We start from the raw sequence: 21,034 nt of genomic DNA, 5'->3' as shown, positions 1-21,034 counted from the left end.
GCTGGCAGAGCGTTGCAGGAGGCCTCGGGAGCCCGTTTTCGCTGGTGGAGCACATGGGCCGCCACAAGCGCCCCCGATATGAGTGATGTTGAGCTGGCCACACCCTCCCTGGCCACGCCCACCTCAGCCACACACATACACACACACAGCCCCTCCTCTGAGGTCAAAAAAACCCTGATGCGGCCCTCAATGAAATCGAGTTTGACACCCTGAAGTAGATTCTTTGGCTGAGCCATCTGCTGTTATGATTTCCCCTTCTCATCCTCCGTGTGAAAGACGGATCGTGTGGGGCAGTGCTGGGTTTCAAATTTTTTTACTACCGGTTCTGTGGGCGTGGCTTGGTGGGTGTGGCATGGCATGGCTTGGTGGGCGTGGCTTGGTGGGCGTTGCGGGGGAAGAATACTGTAAAATCTCCATTCCCTACCCAATCCAGGGGAAGGTTACTGCAAAATCCCCATTTCCTCCCGATCAGCTGGGACTTGGGAGGCAGAGAACAGATGGGGGCAGGGCCAGTCAGAATTTTTACTACTGGTTCTCCAAACTACTCAAAATTTCTGCTACCAGTTCTCCAGAACTGGTCAGAACCTGCTGAAACCCACCTCTGGTGTGGGGTGAAACAGGGGTTCATTTTGCAGATGCAACACGATAATGACACTTCCTTGCTTCCGTTGCTCCTGTTAATTTGAATTTAGAATAACAGAGTTGGAAGGGACCTTAGAGGTCGTCTAGTCCAACCCCCTGCTCAGGCAGGAAACCTTATACCAGTGGTGGGATTCAAATTTTTTTACTACCAGTTCTGTGGGCCTGGCTTGGTGGGCATGGCCAGGGGGTGTAACAGGCAGCACTCAGCCTCCTGCACCCCCCTGGGAGCAAAAACAGGCTGCGGGGGGGGATGTGTCCCCCGTGCTCCATTTTGGGCCTAGTAGGCCTCCCTGAAACCTCCTGAGAGCGAAAATCCCTGCGCCTCCATTTTGGGCCTAGGAGGCCTCCCTGAAGCCTCCTGGGAGCGAAAATGGGCCACGGGGGGCGTCACCTCCTGTCCCCCATTTTGGGTCTAGGATGTCTCCCTGCACTTACCTGGGTGCCAAAATGGGGCACATGGTGGCGGGAAGAGGTGGGGCCAGCCAGCAATTTAATTACTGGTTCACACGAACCGGCTGAATCCCACCACTGCCTATAACATTTCAAACAAATGTTTTGTCCAATCGCTTCTTAAAAACTTCCAGTGCTGGAGAATTCACAACTTTTGGAGGCAAGTTGTTCCACCGGTTAATTGTTCTAACTGTCAGGAAATTTCTCCTCAGTTCTAGATTGCTTCTTTGGGCTTGATTGGATCCATTTTAATGTTCCTCCACTTCTAACCATTTTTCTTCCCATCTGCTGGTGAATTCAAGCCGTGTCAAACATGGAATCTCTTTGTCTTCTCTTCTCCACAGCTTGCTGGCACAGCTGTCCTCGCAATTGGACTATGGCTTCGCTTTGATCCACAGACCAAAGAAATCTTCAAATCAGAAGAAGATACTACAGCTTTTACCACAGGTAAATCATTAAGATCTTCTTCAGGTTTGGATAGAGAAGCAGCTGCTTCTTAAGGCTTATTGGGAGGACGCAGAGAATAATTGAAGAAGAAGCTCCTGGTGTAGAGAGGGCTGAAAATTAAATAATGTATCTCAAGAGTTCAGCTTGGGTTCCTGTTAAATTATGCGAGATCAAGGGGGGGGGGGAAATCTAGGCACATAGACCAAGGATTAAACATCAGATATTCCTTTTCAGAACACAGTAGTTTTTCAACCTTGGTGTCAGGTTTACAAGTAATACACCTGTAGCAAACAGAACTCCAAGGTAAGCAGGTTCCTCAAAGAATAGTTTTATTGGACATATCATATTGGCACGAGCTGGTGAAAACCGACTCTGAATGTTCCCGTGGTTTTCACCTAATTAAAAATAAAAGTTTTCCCTCTTTCCCAAACACTCAGTCACATGGTCCAATCAGGATGCCGTCTGGTTGCCTGGCAACTTCACTCCTCCTCTCTCTGACCAGCTGTGGAAATGTCCTTGATTCCCAAGGGAAAGTATTTTGTTTTGGCTACAAAACCCCAGCTATCTCAATTCCCTCCTCCCTGTCCCTCAGCTCCAGTGTGGCAACACTGAAGCCTCCAAGATGGCTTCGGCCAGGTCAGCTTCAGGGTTGACACTTGGCAGGTTTAAGATGGGTGGACTTGAAGCCCAGCTATCTTAAACTTCCCAAGATTGAAAAATACTGCACTAGAGATTATGAGTGGCAGATGCTTTTGTTCAAACTTGGGACCGCCTGGAGTGTAAGCCGGTCAGAGTGATGTCCACAGTCCATCATACCAAGAGCCGAGGTGGCGCAGTGGTTAGAGTGCAGTACTGCAGGCTACTTCAGCTGATTGCTAGCTGCAGTTCGGCAGTTCAAATCTCACCGGCTCAAGGTTGACTCAACCTTCCAACCTTCCAAGGTGGGTAAAATGAGGACCCAGATTGTTGGGGCCAGTATGCTGACTCTGTAAACCACTTAGAGAGGGCTGTAAAAGCACTATGAAGTGGTATATATGCCCTATTTTCCTGAAAATAAGACATCCCCTGATAATAAGCCCAATCGGGCTTTTGAGTGCATGTGCTAAAATAAGCCTCCCCTCGAAAATAAGCCCTCCCTGAAAATATTTAAAGGCAGAGCTGGAAATCAGGTAAGACGGTAAGAGGAGCCCCATCGTGCACCATGCACCCCAAAATAATAACACCTCCCCAAAAATAAGGCCAACTGCTTATTTTGGGGTTCAAAAAATATAAGACAGGGTCTTATTTTGGGGGAAACACGGTAAGTCTAAGTGCTATTGCTATGGCCAATTGCTATATTGGCCATAATCTCATATTCTCTCCATCTGCACACTTCAACCAACCTTAGCCCCATCTTTGCAGTCCCAGAAGACAGTTGGTCCTCAACTTACGGCCACAATAGAGCCCCAAATTTTTGTTGCTAATGAGACATTTGTCAAGTGAATTTTTGTCCCATTTTACGACCTTCCCAGCCACAGTTGTTAAGCAAATCGCTACAGTTGTTAAATTAGTGACACGTTTGTTAAGCGAATCTGGCTTCCCTGTTGACTTTGCTCGTCAGTTGGTCGCAAAAGGGGATCGGAGGACCCTCAGGACACTGCAACCGTCATAAATATGAGTCCGTTGCAAATGTCTGAATTTTGATCACGTGACTATGGGGATGCTGCAACAGCTGTAAGTGTGAAAAACGGTCATAAGTCGCTTTTTCCAGTGCCGGTGTAACTTTGAATAGTCCTTAAATGAACTATTGTACATCAAGGACTACTTGTATTCCTGACTCCACCAACAAAACTCACCAGTATATTAAATGTCTCTGTAGCTTCCACGAAACTTAATCCACGACTTTGTCCTTCTTAAGGGCCCCATCGATGGCCACATTCCTTGCAACATTCATCTTCTTCTCCTTCTTGTGCAATATCCGTCATCGGATGTTATTTTTATCAACAGCCGCACAAAAAAGTGCTGCTGAGTTTTGTCCAAACCGGTCCCTTAGATTTTGAAGCCATGAAGTTCTTCTTCGGCCTGGACCTCGTTTGCCTTCGATCTTTCCCTGGAGGATTCATCAGTTGGAAAAATAAGGAGGAGAATTTAACCCCCAGGAAAACAAATATTTGCCCAGCTTTATCCAGGGAAGAGCCTTGGATGGCTTCTATAATGTGTGGGGAATGGAAGATGATCCTTAAGTGGAGGGCTGGACGGTATCCATAACATTGGCTGTAAGCTCCCCAGTGTACAAGAAGATAAAATGACTTAATGTGAGCAGGAGAAATACAAATAGGATGGGATGGGATGGGATCAAGGGTGAAATCCAGCAGGTTCTGGAGAATCGGTAGCGGAAATTTTGAGTAGTTCGGAGAACCGGCAAATGCCACCTCTGGCTGGCCCCAGAGTGGGGTGGGAATGGAGATTTTGCAATATCCTTCCCCCCAAGAGTGGGGAGGAAATGGGGATTTTGCAGTATCCTTCCTCTGGAGTGAGGTGGGAATGGAGATTTTGCAGTATCCTTCCCCTGCCACATCCACCAAGCCATACCCACAGAACTGGTAGTAAAAAAAATGAATTTCACCACAGGATGGAATGGAATGGAATGGAATGGAATGGAATGGAATAGAATAGAATAGAATAGAATAGAATAGAATAGAATAGAATAGAATAGAATAGAATAGAATAGAATAGAATAGAATAGAATAGAATAGGAGTGGAGTGGAGTGGAGTGGAATGGAATGGAATGGAATGGAATGGAATGGAATGGAATAGAATAGAATAGAATAGAATAGAATAGAATAGAATAGAAAATATGGAGTGGAGTGGAGTGGAGTGGAGTGGAGTGGAGTGGAATGGAATGGAATAGAATAGAATAGAATAGAATAGAATAGAATAGAATAGAATAGAATAGAATAGAATAGAATAGAATAGAATAGAATAGGAGTGGAGTGGAGTGGAGTGGAGTGGAGTGGAATGGAATGGAATGGAATGGAATGGAATGGAATGGAATGGAATAGAATAGAATAGAATAGAATAGAATAGAATAGAATAGAATAGAATAGAATAGAATAGAATAGAATAGAATAGAATAGAATAGGAGTGGAGTGGAGTGGAGTGGAGTGGAGTGGAATGGAATGGAATGGAATGGAATGGAATGGAATGGAATGGAATAGAATAGAATAGAATAGAATAGAATAGAATAGAATAGAATAGAATAGAATAGAATAGAATAGAATAGGAGTGGAGTGGAGTGGAGTGGAGTGGAGTGGAGTGGAGTGGAATGGAATGGAATGGAATGGAATGGAATGGAATGGAATGGAATAGAATAGAATAGAATAGAATAGAATAGAATAGAAAATATGGAGTGGAGTGGAGTGGAGTGGAGTGGAGTGGAATGGAATGGAATGGAATGGAATAGAATAGAATAGAATAGAATAGAATAGAATAGAATAGAATAGAATAGAATAGAAAATGTGGAATGGAATGGAATGGAATAGATTACATTAAAATGAAATTTCATTGCATTCAGCTCTCAAAAGATAATCATTATGCATATACCCACATACCCACATATACAGAGAAACATCAAAGGCTGCAAAATGATACAGAGATTTTTTTTTAACTAGTTGGATTTCTGCAGCCCTGGTCCAGCTACCAGTGGCCAAAATTTTGGTTTAGGCTGAGCTTTTTTCAAAACCCGGACATTTCAAATTCTTTTCATTCCAGGCTGGCAAGGTTTTATTTTCCCTGTGGAGAAGCCAGAGGTTTTGGCTTTGGGGATTGTAGAATTCCTTTTAAAGTTGAACACATTTCAGGATTGTTCGTCTGTTTTAATTTTCTTTTTAAATTCCTGACAAATACCCTGTTTCCCTGAAAATAAAACATCCCCTGATAATAAGCCCAATCGGACTTTTCAGTAAATGTGCTAAAATACCCCCCTCCGAAAATAAGCCCTCCCTAAAAATATTTAAACGCATGTGCAACTTGTTCCCGCCATTTCCTCTGGTTAGGGTTAGGGAGACAGAGCTGAAAATCAGGTAAGACGGCAAGAGGAACCCCGTCTTGCTCCACACGCCCCAAAATAATAAGACCTCCCCGAAAATAAGGCCAAGCGCTTATTTTCAGGGTTCAAAAAAATATAAGACAGGGTCTTAATTTCGGGGAAACATGATACAGTGCTGGTCATTGGAATAAAAACCAATTTTAATGCAAGAAAATGTCTCACAAATAACCCTGAACGAGGGCGGTGAAAGAGTTTCCCGAGCAGTGCTGACCTGAGCAAAATTATCCGCTGATAATTGGTGCTTTTCTTTCAAGCTTCTGTGTGAACTTGAAAACAAAAAAAGTGGCACGCACAAACATTAGCTAGCTCTTCCAAACAAAGACAAAATCTTTTTTCTTGTTATTGTTTCAGCGGCAAGAGTTTGTGTGAGGTCTCCTGCAGCATTTTTTTTTTTTTAAGGCATGCCCAGAAAACACTCATGATTTCCTTTGAAGTCAACCAGGAAGTGGTTTCCTAAAGATAATAAAAGAATGTTTGCAAAGCAGACAGCCAGGAACTGATAAAATGCTTTCTACTTGCATTTTGCAAGCAAACGTCCTTGATTTCCTTTATGTGAGGGGAAAAAAAAATATGTGCAACTGGTTTTTGCAGGTGGAAGTGGGGGGGATGGAAGAGAATAATAGCTGAAGCTGCTATGGTAGTATTGTTTATCCTGGTAAACAATTCTGCAAAATGGAATGGAATGGAATGGAATGGAATGGAATGGAATGGAATGGAATAGAATAGAATAGAATAGAATAGAATAGAATAGAATAGAATAGAATAGAATAGAATAGAATAGAATAGAATAGAATAGAATAACAGAGTCGGAAGGGACCTTGGAGGTCTTCTTGTCCAAACCCCTGCTTAGGCAGGAAACCCTACACCACTCCAGACAAATGATTATCCAACATCTTCTTAAAAACTTCCAGTGTTGGATCATTGACAACTTCTGGAATATAAATTGTTCCACTGATTAATTTTTCTAACTGTCAGGAAATTTCTCCTTAGTTCTAAGTTGCTTCTCTCCTTGACCAGTTTCCATCCATTGCTTCTTGTCCTGCCTCCAGAGGTTTTGGAGAATAGCTTGACATCCTCTTCTTTGTGGCAGCCCCTGAGATATTGGAAGACTGCTATCATGTCTCCCCTAGTCCTTCTTTTCATTAAATAAATAGACGCACAGTTGCCCTTCAGAAAATGGCCTATTTCCATCTTGGAAATCGTTAGAAAAGAAATTTAAAACGGTAGGTCTGGTGAGTGAATTTTGATAAGCGATTGCAGTGGGGAGCCTATTTGTTCATTGATTAGAGTTTTAGCCTGCCTTTAATACTTTAGAAGCAAATCAAGGTGGCAGACATACATTATACTCCTTTTTTCTGTTTTGGCCACAATAACAACCTTGTGAGGTAGGTTGGGCTGAGAGAGAGGGACTGGCCCTAAGTCACCCTGCCAGCTTTCCTGCCTAAGGTGAGATTCGAACTTGCAAATCTGGTCATTGGCCCAAAGACACTCAGCTGGTTTCATACCTAAAGCGGGATTAGAACTCACAAATCTGGTGATTGGCCCAAAGTCACTCAGCTGGCTTTCATATCTAAGGCGGGATTAGAACTCTCGGTCTCCTGGTGATTGGCCCAAAGTCACCCAGCTGACTTTCATACCTAAGGCGGGATTAGAACTCTCGGTCTCCTGGTGATTGGCCCAAAGTCACCCAGCTGGCTTTCATACCTAAGGCGGGATTAGAACTCTCGGTCTCCTGGTGATTGGCCCAAAGTCACTCAGCTGGTTTTCATACCTAAGGCGGGATTAGAACTCTCGGTCTCCTGGTGATTGGCCCAAAGTCACCCAGCTGGCTTTCATACCTAAGGCGGGATTAGAACTCTCGGTCTCCTGGTGATTGGCCCAAAGTCACCCAGCTGGCTTTCCTGCCTAAGGTGGGACTAGAACTCATAGTCTCTTAGTGATTGGCTCGCAGTCACCCAGCTGTCTTTTCTAGCTAAGACAGGACTAGAACTCACAGCCTCCTCGTTTCTAGGCTAGCACCCTAACCACTAGGCCGAAGTGCTCATCATTCCACATGAGAAGAAGGGACAAAAAGGACCACCAAAGTAATTAGGCGGTGCAAGGAAAGATGACAGCCATTGGTGTAAATGCAGTTAAGACACGGATGATGGCCGGGAGCAGAGCCACAAACAGAAGGAACCCCAGTCAGGCCTTCAGAAAACCAGAGCTAGGTGTCCTTCCTTGCCAGGTCAATGCTGCTTTGGTTGAACTCATTAACAGAAGGTGCCCAAAGGATTAAGGACCTTAGCAGTTTCCATGTGTTATAACAATTCTTTTTCTTCTCCTTCTCCTCCTCCTCCTCCTCCTCCTCTTCCTCTTCTTCTCCCCCTCCCCCTCCTCCTCCTCCTCTTCTCCTCCTCCTCCTCTTCTCCTCCTCCTCCTCCTCTTCTTCTCCTCTTCTTCTCCTCCTCCTCCTTCTCCTTCTCCTACTCCTTCTCCTCTTCCTCTTCCTCATCCTCTTCTTCTCCTTCTCCTCTTCTTCTCTTCCTCTTCTTCTTCTCCTTCTCCTCCTCTTCTTCTCCTTCTCCTCTTCTTCTCCTTCTCCTCCTCTTCTTCTCCTCCTCCTCCTCCTCCTCCTCTTCTCCTTCTCCTTCTCCTCCTTCTCTTCTTCTCCTTCTCTTCTTCTCCCTCTCTCCTCTTCTTCTTCTCCTTCTCCTTCTCCTTCTCCTCCATCTCATTCTCCTTCTCTCTTCTTCCTCCTCCTCCTCCTTTTCCTTCTCCCCCTCCCCTTCTCCTTTCCTCCTCCTTGTCCTTTCCTCTTCCTCCTCCCCTCCCCTCCCCCCTCTTCCTTTTCCTCTTCTTCCCTCTTCCTCCTCCTATTGCTCCCTCTTCCTCTTTCTCCTCCTCCTTCTCCTCCTTTTCCTCCATAGTGGTTTACATTCTCATCGGTGCTGGTACCCTCATCATGCTGGTTGGCTTCTTGGGATGCTGCGGAGCAATACAGGAGTCCCAGTGTATGCTTGGCTTGGTAAGTCTTCACACCGACATACACAAACACACACACACACACACCAGGGTGAGAAAGTTGGACCGTTTCCCTCCTCGAGCTTTCACATTTTTTTCCCCCAGTCTAAAAATAGAGCCTTTGGAAACATGTTTAATTCATTACGCATGGCCCAGAGAGGCTCCAAACGCAGCGAGTGATGTGTGTTAGGATTTTGTCTGTGCCACAGAACTGGTTCCTATTTGCATAACTTCTCCCTGCTTTTCAGCAGGAAGTTTTTTTGCAAAGACGATGGTCTGATCTTGGCCCAGATCATTTGAGAGAGAGGGGGGAGGGAGGGAGGGAGGGAAGGAGGGAGAGAGAGAGAGAGAGAGAGAGATCAATTTGGAAGCTCAGATCCAGATTGGGACTTGGAAAAACAAACGTAAGCTTTCCCTGCTTGAGAACAAAAAAGACAAAACCGAAGTGCCGAAGGTGCTTTTTTTCAAGAAGCAACTGGACTTTCTGTTTTTTTTTCTTTGAAGACGTTTTGCTTCTCATCCAAGAAGCTTCTTCAGCTCTGACTGGATGGTGGCAGGGGTGGGCTTCAAAAATTTTAGAAAGGGGTTCTCTGCCTGGTTGCTGGGTGGGCGTGGCCATGGTGGGCGTGGCCTAGTCAGCATCCTGCACAATGGCGGCGGCAGGGGGGGTCATTTTTACCCTCCCCAGGCTCTGGAGGCTTTTTTCGAGCCTCCGGGAGGTCGAAAATGGCCTCCCCAGGCTCCGGAGGCCCTTCCCAAACTTCCGATAGGCCTGTTTTTCGCCCTCCCCGAACCTCCGTGTACACCCTGCACTTACCTGCATCCAAAATGGGCCCCATGGGGACTCCTGGGAGGGGTGGGGCCAGGTGGATGGGGCCAGCCAGGAGTGGGATTTGGGGATTCTCTGAACTGCACAGAATCTTAGCTAGAGGTTCTCCCGAACCCCTCCGAACCCCTTAACAGCCCATCCCTGGATGATGGTGAACGGAAGGATTTATATTCCTTGCAGACAGCTGGTCATTTGCATTTTTTTAAATAGTCGTTGAGACCACTTGGAGGTTTGTCTGTGTCTCGGGGTCACCTGAATAGACCAGAAAAAGTGCAGACTACAGGAACGATTTGCGCTTTGAGATGCAGGCAACGCAGACTCATGCCTAACAGCCTGCACCTGCGTTCAACATTGAAGGGACGCAGGGCAGAAAACGTCCTGCAGAAACACAGCCCTTCCAGCAGTTCCCAGAAGTCTCCACACCCATTTGCACGACTCGGGTGACCCTGAGGACACAGATAAACCTCCAGGTGGCCTCAAGGACTCTCTAAAAGGATGCAAATGACCAACTGTCTGCAAGGAGTATCAATCCTTCCATTTCCCCACCATCCAGTCAGAGCTGAAGAAGCTTCTTGGTTGAGAAGCGAAATGTCTTCAAAGAAAAAAACCCAGAAAATCCAGTTGCCTCTTGAAAAAAAAGGACCTTTGGGGCAACCGTGACTTGGATGACGGAGAATCTGTCTTCTTTCTTTCTTTATCTTTATTTGATTTGTATACCGCCCTGTGAACAGCCAAACAATAAAATACATAAATACAAAATTTAAAAAACAGAATAAAACCGAATTAAACAAATTTGGCCCAGACAGATTTAAAACACCCCAATCATTTAAAAACCAGATTAAAATTTGCATATTAAAAAGAAAAGAGGGAAAAGATTAGGCCAGGCCCTCCTGGTGGAATAAAAAGGTCTTCAAAGCGCGGCAGAAGGTGCGCAGATCCGGGATCCTCTGTATCTCCGGGGGGAGCTCATTCCAGATCGTAGGTGCCCCCACAGAGAAGGCTCTCCCCCTAGGGGCCGCCAGTCGACATTGTTTGGCTGACAGCACCCGTAGGAGCCCCTCTCTATGAGAGCGTACCGGCCGGTGGGAGGCTATTGGTGATAGTAGGCGGTCCCGTAGGTAACCAGGTCCTAAGCCATGGAGCGCTCTAAAGGTGGTAACCAAAACCTTGAATCTCCATAGATAAAGACAAAGGTTTTCCCATCTTTGTGTTTTTTTACCAGTGTGACCATTAAGAGAAGTTGCGTTAACTCCCGCCCACCTCCAAAGCAGGGGTGTCAAACTCGATTTCATTGAGGGCCGCATCAGGGTTGTGTTTAACCTTGGGGGGGGCATGGCCAGTTTGACGTCATTCATGTCGGGGGCACCTGTGGTGGCCGGAGCGCTCTGCCAGCGAAAACAGGCTCCTGAGCTCTGTTTTCAGGTGTGATGGCCTCCTGCAACCCTCTGCCAGCGAAAACGGAGCTTGGGAGGGCCTTGAGGCCTTGCGTTTGACACCTCTGCTCCAAAGGATTGCAGCAAATCTAGGATGTTGCCAGCCCTGGACATTTGTTTGTTGTGACTAAGCTCTCCCAATGCCAAGAGAAAAAAACAGAAAATTTTTTCAATTAGAAAAGTTGATGTGAAAGCTTCAGTGTCCAAGACCTCACTATGAAGCTATTCTCTAAGTGCGTCATAGAATCACAGAGCTGGAAGTGACCTTGGAGGTCTTTCTAGTGAGTCCAAACACCTGTCCAAGGCAGGAGGCCTTATTCCAGGGGTGAAATCTACTTACTTTCCTTACCGGTTCAGAAGCGTATGCATCACATGCGTGCGCAGACCTTCTGGGCATGTGCAAAAACTTCTGCGTGTGCACAGAAGGTAAAAAAAAAACATTACTTCCTGGTTAAAACCAGGAAGTAATGACACCTGGGCAGCAATCGCTACCAGATCGACGAACCACAGGGAAAAATCGTTACCGGATCGGGCGATCCGGTCCAATCCAGGAGCATTTCACCCCTGCCTTATTCCTCTCTACGTGGTAGCTAAGAGTAGCTAAGTGTGCTACTCACTGTCTGGCTCAGTCTTCAGCTTGATGAATGGCTGCTATTTTACTGCCCTTTTAAGACTCTCCATTGATTGGCTGAGTTTAAAGGAGCTTCTTTTGGTCAATTGCTTTCATCAAACTGTTCTTAGAGTTGGTTGTTAGCCTTTTTTTGGAGGTACCCTGCTCTGAATGTCTCTGAAAGGAAAGACGGTATAAAAACTGAAATGATGTGTCTTCTCATCCTTATATGCCAAAATATTTACTTTCAGCCCATCTGGCTACCCTAACAAGTCACTTGACTCATCCGTGAAGCCTTTGCTTGTTTAGCCGAGACAAAACATACAAAGTGCATTCAGTGTTTAAATGTTATCCTGGGAACTGTAAGACGGTTAAGTAATCCTCCTGCGTTGGTCCAAAATGTTCAGTCATGATGGCCTCACTACAAATGTCTCTTCTTGTTCTTCCTTAGTTTTTCACCTTCCTTCTCGTCATTTTTGCTCTTGAAGTCGCAGCTGCCATCTTGGGATTTTCCAACAAAGAAAAGGTAGGAGAACTTTCCAATACGTATCCTTCAGAAATTCGGCAGCGTGTCCTCGTGGTTCGGGGTGAGGGGGGTGGGGAGCCACAGTTCAAACTGAGGACAACAAAACTCTAAAGATATCCAAAATTGACCGGACTAGTTATGTTATTCTGGTTTACATTGTTTGTTTGTTTTTTTCTGAATCAAGGAAGCCAGACACAAATATACCTTTGCTGCAGAGGTGGGTTTCAGCAGGTTCTGACCAGTTCTGTAGAACCTGTAGCGGAAATTTTGAGTAGTTCGGAGAACCGGTAGTAAAAATTCTGACTGGCCCCGCCCCCATCTATTCTCTGCCTCCCAAGTCCCAGCTGATCGGGAGGAAATGGGAATTTTGCAGTATCCTTCTCCTGGAGTGGGGTGGGAATGGAGATTTTATAGTATCCTTCCCCTGTCACGCCCACCAAGCCACGCCCACCAAGCCACACCCACAGAACCGGTAGTAAAATATTATGAAACCCACCACTGGTCCTTGGTGCTGAATAACAGAATAATAGAGTTGGAAGGGGCCTTGGAGGTTTTCTAATGGAGCGGCCTCCAAGCTTTTTGGCTCTGCGGCCCCGCGGCAATAGGGAGGAGGGGATGCTTGCACACATACCCCACCTCTTACACAAATGAAAATTCATGCGCTCACCCACTGTTAGTGCAGCCTGGTTCCCCAACAGGCCAGGCTGCTGATTGGGGGCCCCTGTTCTAATCCAACTCCCTACTCAAGCAAGAGAACCTATACCATTCCAGAGAAGTGACTGTCCAGTCTCTTCTTAAAAACCTCCAGTGATGGAGCACCCACAACTTCTGACGGCAAGCTGTTAATTGTTCTCGCTGTCCTGATGTAACACTGAGGATGTTACCTAGTATGTGTTGTGGCCCATCAGCGGCCTGTACGGATTGTAGCTGACTCTGACAGCGAGGAGGCTGGTGTGGTGCTGCGCCAACAGCCTGTGCAGCTGACACTCGAGTCGGACAGTGAGGAGGCTGGAGAAGATGTGGTGCCAGAGGCAGGGATTCAGCCAGGGCCTTCAGAACCTCCAGAAGCTCCTTAAAGTGAAAAGGATGAAGAGGAGGAGCCTCTTCTCGATGCACGGGCGTGCAGAGCTGCCAAAAGGCAGGAGTGGCTCCTCAGGAGGAGGTCTCCTCGAGAGTAAGGCTTGGAGCTAATTGGCCACTCCCTTAGCCTATTTAAGGAGGAACGCCGACTGAAGCAATTTGTAGGGAACAACTTTAGTTCACTCTCCTTCGCGTCTGGATTCTCTGCAAATTGCTTCTGGGCTTTCTGCCAACCATAGTAAGATTGTGATTGCTTTATCTTTGGTTTCTTGTAGGCTGTTAAGAAAGTTTATTATTAAGTTTTGAAAAAGACTGAGTTATTTTAGTAAATTGAATTTGGTACAGAGTTTGTGTGTGCTGCGTTCTTTGGGGTCCGTAGCTGGGGCAGAACAGTATGGTAATGAAACGTCTGTGAGAAAACAATCAAAGTCAGAGAGCACCAAGGATCTCTCTGTTTCAACCCTGAGCTACAAACTTTTTCCTTTTATCTTCTGTTTTGTCAGGTCCCTCGAGAAATACAGAAACTTTATGATTCCTTATTTGACAAACGGAAGGACCCAAATGTGAGAGCCAGTCTAAAGGCCTTCCATCTCACAGTAAGTTTATATTTGATTGTGGTGACTGTAATCTCAATTCTGGGCTCAGGGCATTTCTTAGAGAGCAGCTTCAAGGGAAACCCAGTCTCTAACCCTAATCAAGGTGGACTACCTCTCTGAAGTTTTAGTCCCAGCTCTTAGCCATTGTTAAGAGAAGGGCCTTGCTTCTCTTCTTTACGTCTCACTTTACAACCTTTTCGCCACTGTTGTTCAGCGAATCTCTGCAGTGAATCATGTGATCGTTAAGCAAACTTGGCTCTTCCTTCATTGATTTTTCCTTGTCCAAGAGCGTTACAAACGGGGAACCCATCAGTGAAAACTGTTAAAAGTACATGCCAAAAACAAGCCCAGTTACTGATTTCTTGCACCTCACATTAGCATTTAAGAAATATCTTTATTAGGTGTGGAAGGGCATCTCAATCCTTGGATTTATATCAGCAGTGCATTATAGATGCCCGGCAGGGATGAAATGTTCCTGGTTCGGACCAGATCGCCCGATCCAGTAGCGATGGAGGTGGGTGGTTCAGAGAATCGGTAGCAAAAATTCCTGCTCCCCCCCTCCATTGCCCAGCTGAGCCGCGCAATCATCAGAGGCTTTTTTTTTAATTTTAAAAGCATTTTTTCTACAACCTCTTTGGCTGAAAAAATGCTTTTAAAAGTAAAAAAAAAAAAGCCTCTGATGATCACGCGGCTCAGCTGGGATCATCAGAGGCTTTTAAAAGCATTTTTTTCTACAACATCTTCGGCCGAAGAGGTTATAGAAAAAATGTTTTTAAAGGGAAAAAAAGCCTCTGCCGATCAGGCAAGTCAGCTGGGATCGTCAGAGGCTTTTAAAAAAAAGAAAGAAAGCTTCTGCCAATCAGCCAAGTCAGCTGGGATCGTCAGAGGCTTTAAAACCTTTTTTTTTACAACCTCTTCAGCCACACCCACAGAACCGGTAGTAACAAATTTTACATTTTACCACTAATGCCCGGTCACATTGCTACAGAGTTGTTAGATGGGTGGGGAGATGAAAAAAGGATGTCGTATCGATTCTCCCTGGGGGGGGGGGTGTCACGCCACCAGGGTTGTTCTTGCACCTCGTTTCTGGACAAACAACAAGGTTCGTGAACAACAGCTATCAGTTAAACGGCACGACCAATAATCCCCAATCTCAAACCACATCGATGATAAACAACATGATTGGGAAGGAACAAAAATGATTGGCTATGCCAACAAGCGCCACAAATACGAATTTATTGAAGCCCGGTATATTCTACCAAAGGAGCAATTAACAAGTATATTGATCTAGATCAGGGATGTCAAACTCCGCGCGGGGGGCAGATCCAGTCCACGAAGTGCTTACATCAGGCCCACAGGGCCGCCCTGGAAACAGTGAAGGCTCGCGGTGCCTCTGCCAGTGAAAATGGAGCTCACAAGGGCCGTGGGGTGGCCCTCCCGAGCTCCGTTTTCACTGGCAGAGGATTGCAGGTGAAAACGGAACTTGGGAGCCCGTTTTCGTTGGCAGAGTGCTTGGTCCACCACAGGTGCCCCTGACACAAGTGATTTTGAGCTGGCCATGCCCCCCCCAGCCCTCCCCAAGGTCAAACACATCTTTCCCTCAATGAAATCAAGTTTGACACCCCTGATCTAGATCCAGCATAGGAATACATAAGAAACCAGACCCGTATAGAGAACCAATCAGCTGCTCAGAATTTAAGTATAGCTCCAAGCGAACAAACGAATCACACAACCAGCTGACTCCACTGGCACACAACACATTCATAAGTTAAAGAAGAATGGGGCCAGAAAATCCTCGTTCTGTACCTTTAACCTATTGTTAAAAGTTAAGAAGATAAAAGGATTGGAAGATTGTTTGGGTGAAAAATTTAAAGGGAAAAATAGAATAAGATGAAATATACTGTTTATAATTAAAAAGATAAGAGGAATTGTGTGAAATATACTTGATAAATGAAAGATCGGGTTGCCTGGACTCCATAGTGGAAAATATTAAATTGAAGATGAATACAGCAATAGAGAGAGATGAGGAGAAGGGAAGAAGAAGGAGAGAGAGGGAAGGAAGAGTAGGGAGGAAGGAAGGGAAGGGAAATTAGAGTAGGAGAGAGGGTAAGAGAGGGAGGAAGAGAGGAGGAGAAGGAGAAGGGGAGGGGAAGTAGATAAGAGAAGAAGAGGAGGAGAAGAGAAAGTAGGAAAGAAAGAAAAGAGGGAGATGGTAGGTTGGAGGAGAAAGATTGCTGTACAATAAAAAAAGATGAAATGGAAGAAAGGCAACCCCGAACAAACACAAATATATTAAGATAAAGAATGAATTGTTAAAGAATAAAAGAGAATAAATATGAATAAGCAGGAAAATTAGAATTTGAGGGCAAATGAAGATGTTGTTTATATAAGAAAGCCAAGAAATATTGAGATATGATTAACAAAAGGGAAAAAAGAAAATTGTGGCAAAAACTGCAATTGAGTAAAATGTATTCGAATTTGATAAATTGTATAAGATAAGATACGCCTAATACTCTGTTCAAAAAAGGTGGGTGAATGTGGGGTGGGGGTGGGGACCAATAAAACTTGATTTAAAAAAAAGAAAGAAACAGACCATCTGCGTAGATCGGAATGCTTTATTGAAAGAACAGGATATGGCGAAACTGGGGAAAATAGGGATACATACAATGAGAACCAAATACTAGATAGGCAGTATTGGGTTACTGCTGAACATAACTATTAATAAATACAAGCAATCTAAATCTCACCAGAGGTGCTCTGTGTGAGAGATGTTGGTTTGTCCTTTGGATGACCATGTGTCACAGATTAAGATGGATTCATCTTTGTGCTTCTGCCTTCTCCAAATGCTAAAGGAAATGGAGTCCAGCTTCCGAACGTGCACTTGTTTTGAGAGTGTGGGCTGATGGGTAAAGGGGTTGGGTCAGCTTCAAACAACATAAGTGGTATTTGTCTCTCCGGCCACTAGATGGGGCTAGAGAGGAACAACAGTATATAAAGATTGTATGTTGGGGCATATTTGTCCCTCCGGCCACTAAATGGGGATAGAGAGCAACTATATAAAAGTTATACGCTGGGGCATGACAATCCAGCTGATGACGTTACCTAGTCTGGCAGCGAAACGTTCAGAAGCTATATTTAAACAAGTTTGGAGAGCAAACCACTGCCCAAAAAATAACTCTTCTGTTTCTTTTTGCTGTAGTTTAATTGCTGTGGTCCGTCTGGCATTCGCGAACCTGAATATGCGGATACCTGTCCTGAAAATCCCGACGTACGTATTGGGGTGGAAAATGTAAATTTGTATTTTGACTTGCGGATATCATGCATTCTCAGATTTTTTATTTTATTTTATTTGTTTAGAGAAGCAAATAATACTTTGGGTTTATATCGGGTTAGAAGGTCCAAGGATCTGAGTGGTAATCCCACTTCCCAAAGCTATTGAGGTCTCTGTGCGTGCAAGAACAAGGGTGGTTGTGAATGAAAGTTTCATTGCAATTTGTAGGAATTGTAATTCTATCTTTTTCTCTTTCTCTCTCCCTCTCTTTCTCTCACTTTCTGTCTTCCTGTTTCTCTCTCTCTCTTCTCTCTCTCTCTTTTTTCTTTTTAACTCTCCCTGTCTCTTTCTCTCTCTTTCTCTCCTTCTCTTTTCTCTTTCTCTTTTCTCTCCCTCTCCCTCTCTTTCTCTTACTCGCCTTGTCTTTTTCTCTTTCTCTCTCTCTCTCTCTCTCTCTCTCTTTCTTTCTTTTTCATTCTCTCTGTCTCTCTTTCTCAATTCAGAATGCAGGAGCAGAATAACTGATTTTAAAAATGCAAATACTTACTGAATATTTGAAAATATTACTGGGGAAAAAAAAAAACCAGAACCCTTAGCAATAAGAAGAGCCTAAACCAATGGCCCCCAAACGTTTGCGCACCAGGGACTGGTTCCATGGAAAGAGATTTTTTTTCAGACCGGAATGTTGCATTGCTGCCTGCATTCCATGGATGGAATGCGCAGCCCAGTTTCTGGCATGCCACGGACCGGGGGTTGGGGACCCCTGGCCTAAACCAATGATCAGGGGGCCGTTGGGTTCCCCATAGATATATTCAGGCAGAGGCTACCAGCTATTTGTCTGGAAAGCAGGAGTGAGAAAATGCCTTGAGTGACCATTTTCAGTTCGGGGAAACTGTGTCCACATTTTATGGAATATATTCCAGTTGAAGTTGCCGATTCAATCCATGAATGAGGCAGACTCCATGTCAGCACTTCAAGCTGCGTTTACTCTAGTGCTGACATAAGAAGGAGAAGCGGAGGCGTCTGGAAAGGGACGTTTGACTTTTCACCTACTTATTTTCCCTGGAGATAATATCCCCTAGGAGATGGGATGGGAGGGGGGAAATTCCTTTGAGCTGGAGCAGTAGATTAAGGGTAGAGTGACTTGGAAGATGGCCAATGAGTGCAGGGGAGTGGGGAACAGAAAGGGAGGGTTTTGGGTCTGGAAGTCAGTGTTGGCTGTGATGGAGTCGGAGTTAGAATGTTGTGCTTAATAAATGGGAGTTTTTCTTTAAAGACTTTGTTTGAAATGCAATTTATTTGAGACGACCTCGAAACCTGACACTCCACAGTGTTTTCCTTTCATCCTGGTTGGAGTGTGGATGTTGTGGCCTGTCAGCCACCAGTCACTCCAGCAACCAAATCAGAGGAGGAGGAGGAGGTGTGGGAGTCAGGGTCAGCATCCAGGCAACCTGAGAGCTCTGAGGGGGAAGAGGGAATGGAGCTGGCAGAGAGAGAGAGAGACAGAGGTGGAGGCTGGGCCGTCTGTCAGCACTCAGATGGAGAGTGAACAGCCCCCAGGTCTGGAGGTGGCTGATGAGGAAGAGGAGGAACAGCTGGGTCCAGTGCCTGACGCGCGAATGCATAGAAGGCAGAGGAGAGGAGAGCAGTGGAAACCTATGGGCTGGTCCTTGGGATGGATGAGTCACCACTGCTAGCAAAGCCCCACCCTAGCTCAGGGGATAAAAGGCAGCGGGCGGAGATGAATAGATGTGGCAGTATTCATCTTCCAGATGGACAGACTTGTTAGCCTGCGTTGAGAGAGAAACCTTTTGCTGGGGCTGCTGGCGCTCCTAATAAAGGAATCATTGTTTTAACTTCAGAGGGTGTGTGGTGTTTGGGGAGCTGGGTCAGAACAGTGGAGGTAAAAGAAAAAGAAAGATGGGAAGAGAGCAAGAAAGGAAAAATAAGAAAAGAGGGGAAGGAAGAAGAAAGGAGAATGAAGAGGGAGGGAAAAGGAAGGAAGGAAGGAAGGAAGGAAGGAAGGAAGGAAGGAAGGAAGGAAGGAAGGAAGGAAGGAAGGAAGGAAGGAAGGAAGGAGAGAGATTATAATGAGAGGGTCTGAGGGAAGTCCTGCCTTAGCACTGGGCCACCACAAGTGCCCCCAACACGAGTGACGTCAAGCTGGCCCCCTGAAGTCAAACACAACCCTGATGCGGCCCTCAATGAAATCGAGTTTGAGACCCCTCTGGTGTAGGCCAATGGAAAATATTTTTTAAAAGATGGCGGCCAGGACACGGTACTCTTAAGCAAGAGTATTCCAAAAATGACATCCAAAATATTTTGAGTGTGCCATTTAAATCAAAGGATACAATCCCTTTCTCTTCCAGCCTTGTCCTTCAGCTATTGATAATTTCTTCAAAACCAAGATGAATCTGATCGCAGCCGTTGGCATTGGAGTTGCTGTGGTGATGGTAAGTTGTGACTGTTGTATACCATTTGGATCCTGACTTAATGGCAAATAGGGCATTTGTTTTATGAAATATGTAAATTGGCCAAGTGGAAGACTACAAGCATCAGTTGATGACGGGAACCATGCCTTCCGCATAAGGTTCGTGGAAGAACACTGAGCCCGATTTAACAAAATGAAATTCAACATAGATAAAAGTAAGGTTTTACATTGAAGTAAGAAAAACAAACAAACAATTGTACAGCTATAGACTAGGTGAAACTGGGCTTAATGCCAGCAATTGTGAGAGAGATCTTGGAATCCTAGTAGACAATCACTTAAATATGAGTCAACAGTGTGCGGCAGCCTATGCAATCCTAAACTGCATTAAGAGAGGGATAGAATCAAGATCACGTGAAGTTGTAGTACCGCTTTACAAAGTCTTAGTAAGACCATACTTGGAATACTGTGTCTAGTTCTGGTCACCACAATATAAAAAAGATGTTGAGACTCGGGAAAGAGTACGGAGAAGAGCAACAAAAAATTATAAGCTGTCTTATTTTAAAACTAAAATAAGACAGCTATCATTAACCCCCCCCCTCCCAATCCTTCTCTTCATTAGTCTTAGACATACCTAGTTCCTAAAATTCCTAGTTCTCTCAAATACCCTGATTCTCCTCTCAGGTGTGGCTCAACTACGCTACAACTAAACATGAATGCAACCTTCCTCCGAATTTTCAGACTGTTGGTTTAAGTAGTTACGTTTCCGTTTATTTTTAGACGGTAGACTCTGCCAAAGAACTCTTGTCAATATTTACTTTAAACTTAAAGGACCAAGTCTTGAAACGTTGAACTGGCTCCTTAACGTTTACTAATATTTCAAATTGCTTCAAAAAAAAAAAAAAAGGATAAATTTACTGGTTTGCCTTGCAGCCTGTGAAAAATTCTGCAAAATATATACATATATATATTATTTCTTTTTCAGATCTTTGGTATGATCTTCAGCATGATTCTTTGCTGTGCTATCAGAAGAGACCGAGAAATGGTTTGAAGCCATTTTAGAGAAATTCCTCCCTTCATCCAAAGAATCTCCAGTTATTAACTTCGCATTTTAAATAGCGTTTCTAAAAGTATATATTTCGTTTTTAAATGCTTTATTTAGTTTGGATGTCCTTTTTTTTTCTTTTTCTTTTTCTTTCTTTCTTTTTTTTTGGCTCTGTAAGTTTATAAATCTTAAAAGGAATCTACTCTTGGAAAGATACTATATTTGTAAAGCTAAAGCCCAACCCCCAATTGTATATAAAGTTTTTTGTCTCTAAATTGACCGTCTTGCTTCCTTTAAGCTTAAAACTGGGATGTAATTTAAGTTGGAGAAATTTTCATACTTAATAAAGATTTAAGACCACGTTTTTGTAAAAGAAGTCTTTTTTGGGGGGCGTACCGATTTTAACCTGTTGGTAGGACTGGTTTTTCATGGAACATCTTGCAAGTTGTACTATAGTTTAGTACAACTTGTATAGTTTATAAATTATAGTTTATGAACGACTGCAAATTTTTGAATTTGGCCCTTATTTTTTTATTTTTTTTTTATTTTTATATGCCGCCCTTCTCCGGAGACTCAGGGCGGCTTAC

General features: G+C 44.6%; 1 protein-coding gene across 1 annotated transcript in view; it reads left to right on the top strand.

Annotated features, from left to right (window-relative positions):
- The window catches only part of CD9 (CD9 molecule), a 48,354-nt gene extending 27,547 nt beyond the window's left edge, over positions 1-20,807 (top strand). Inside the window, exons 2-8 of the mRNA XM_060684109.2 lie at positions 1,437-1,539; positions 8,536-8,633; positions 11,953-12,027; positions 13,611-13,703; positions 16,903-16,971; positions 19,344-19,427; positions 20,388-20,807. Of these exons, the coding sequence (XP_060540092.2) occupies positions 1,437-1,539; positions 8,536-8,633; positions 11,953-12,027; positions 13,611-13,703; positions 16,903-16,971; positions 19,344-19,427; positions 20,388-20,453 (588 nt within the window). The 3' untranslated portion in view covers positions 20,454-20,807. The remainder of the gene's footprint in view (positions 1-1,436; positions 1,540-8,535; positions 8,634-11,952; positions 12,028-13,610; positions 13,704-16,902; positions 16,972-19,343; positions 19,428-20,387) is intronic.
- The last annotated feature ends 227 nt before the right edge of the window (positions 20,808-21,034 follow it).

The sequence above is a fragment of the Pantherophis guttatus genome, chromosome 7 (genome assembly GCF_059756535.1).
Source record: "Pantherophis guttatus breed Tessera chromosome 7, ASM5975653v1, whole genome shotgun sequence".
NCBI classification, from domain to species: Eukaryota; Metazoa; Chordata; class Lepidosauria; order Squamata; family Colubridae; genus Pantherophis; species Pantherophis guttatus.
The sequence above is the reverse complement of the archived record's forward strand: the minus strand, read 5'-3'. Positions and strand labels throughout refer to the sequence as shown.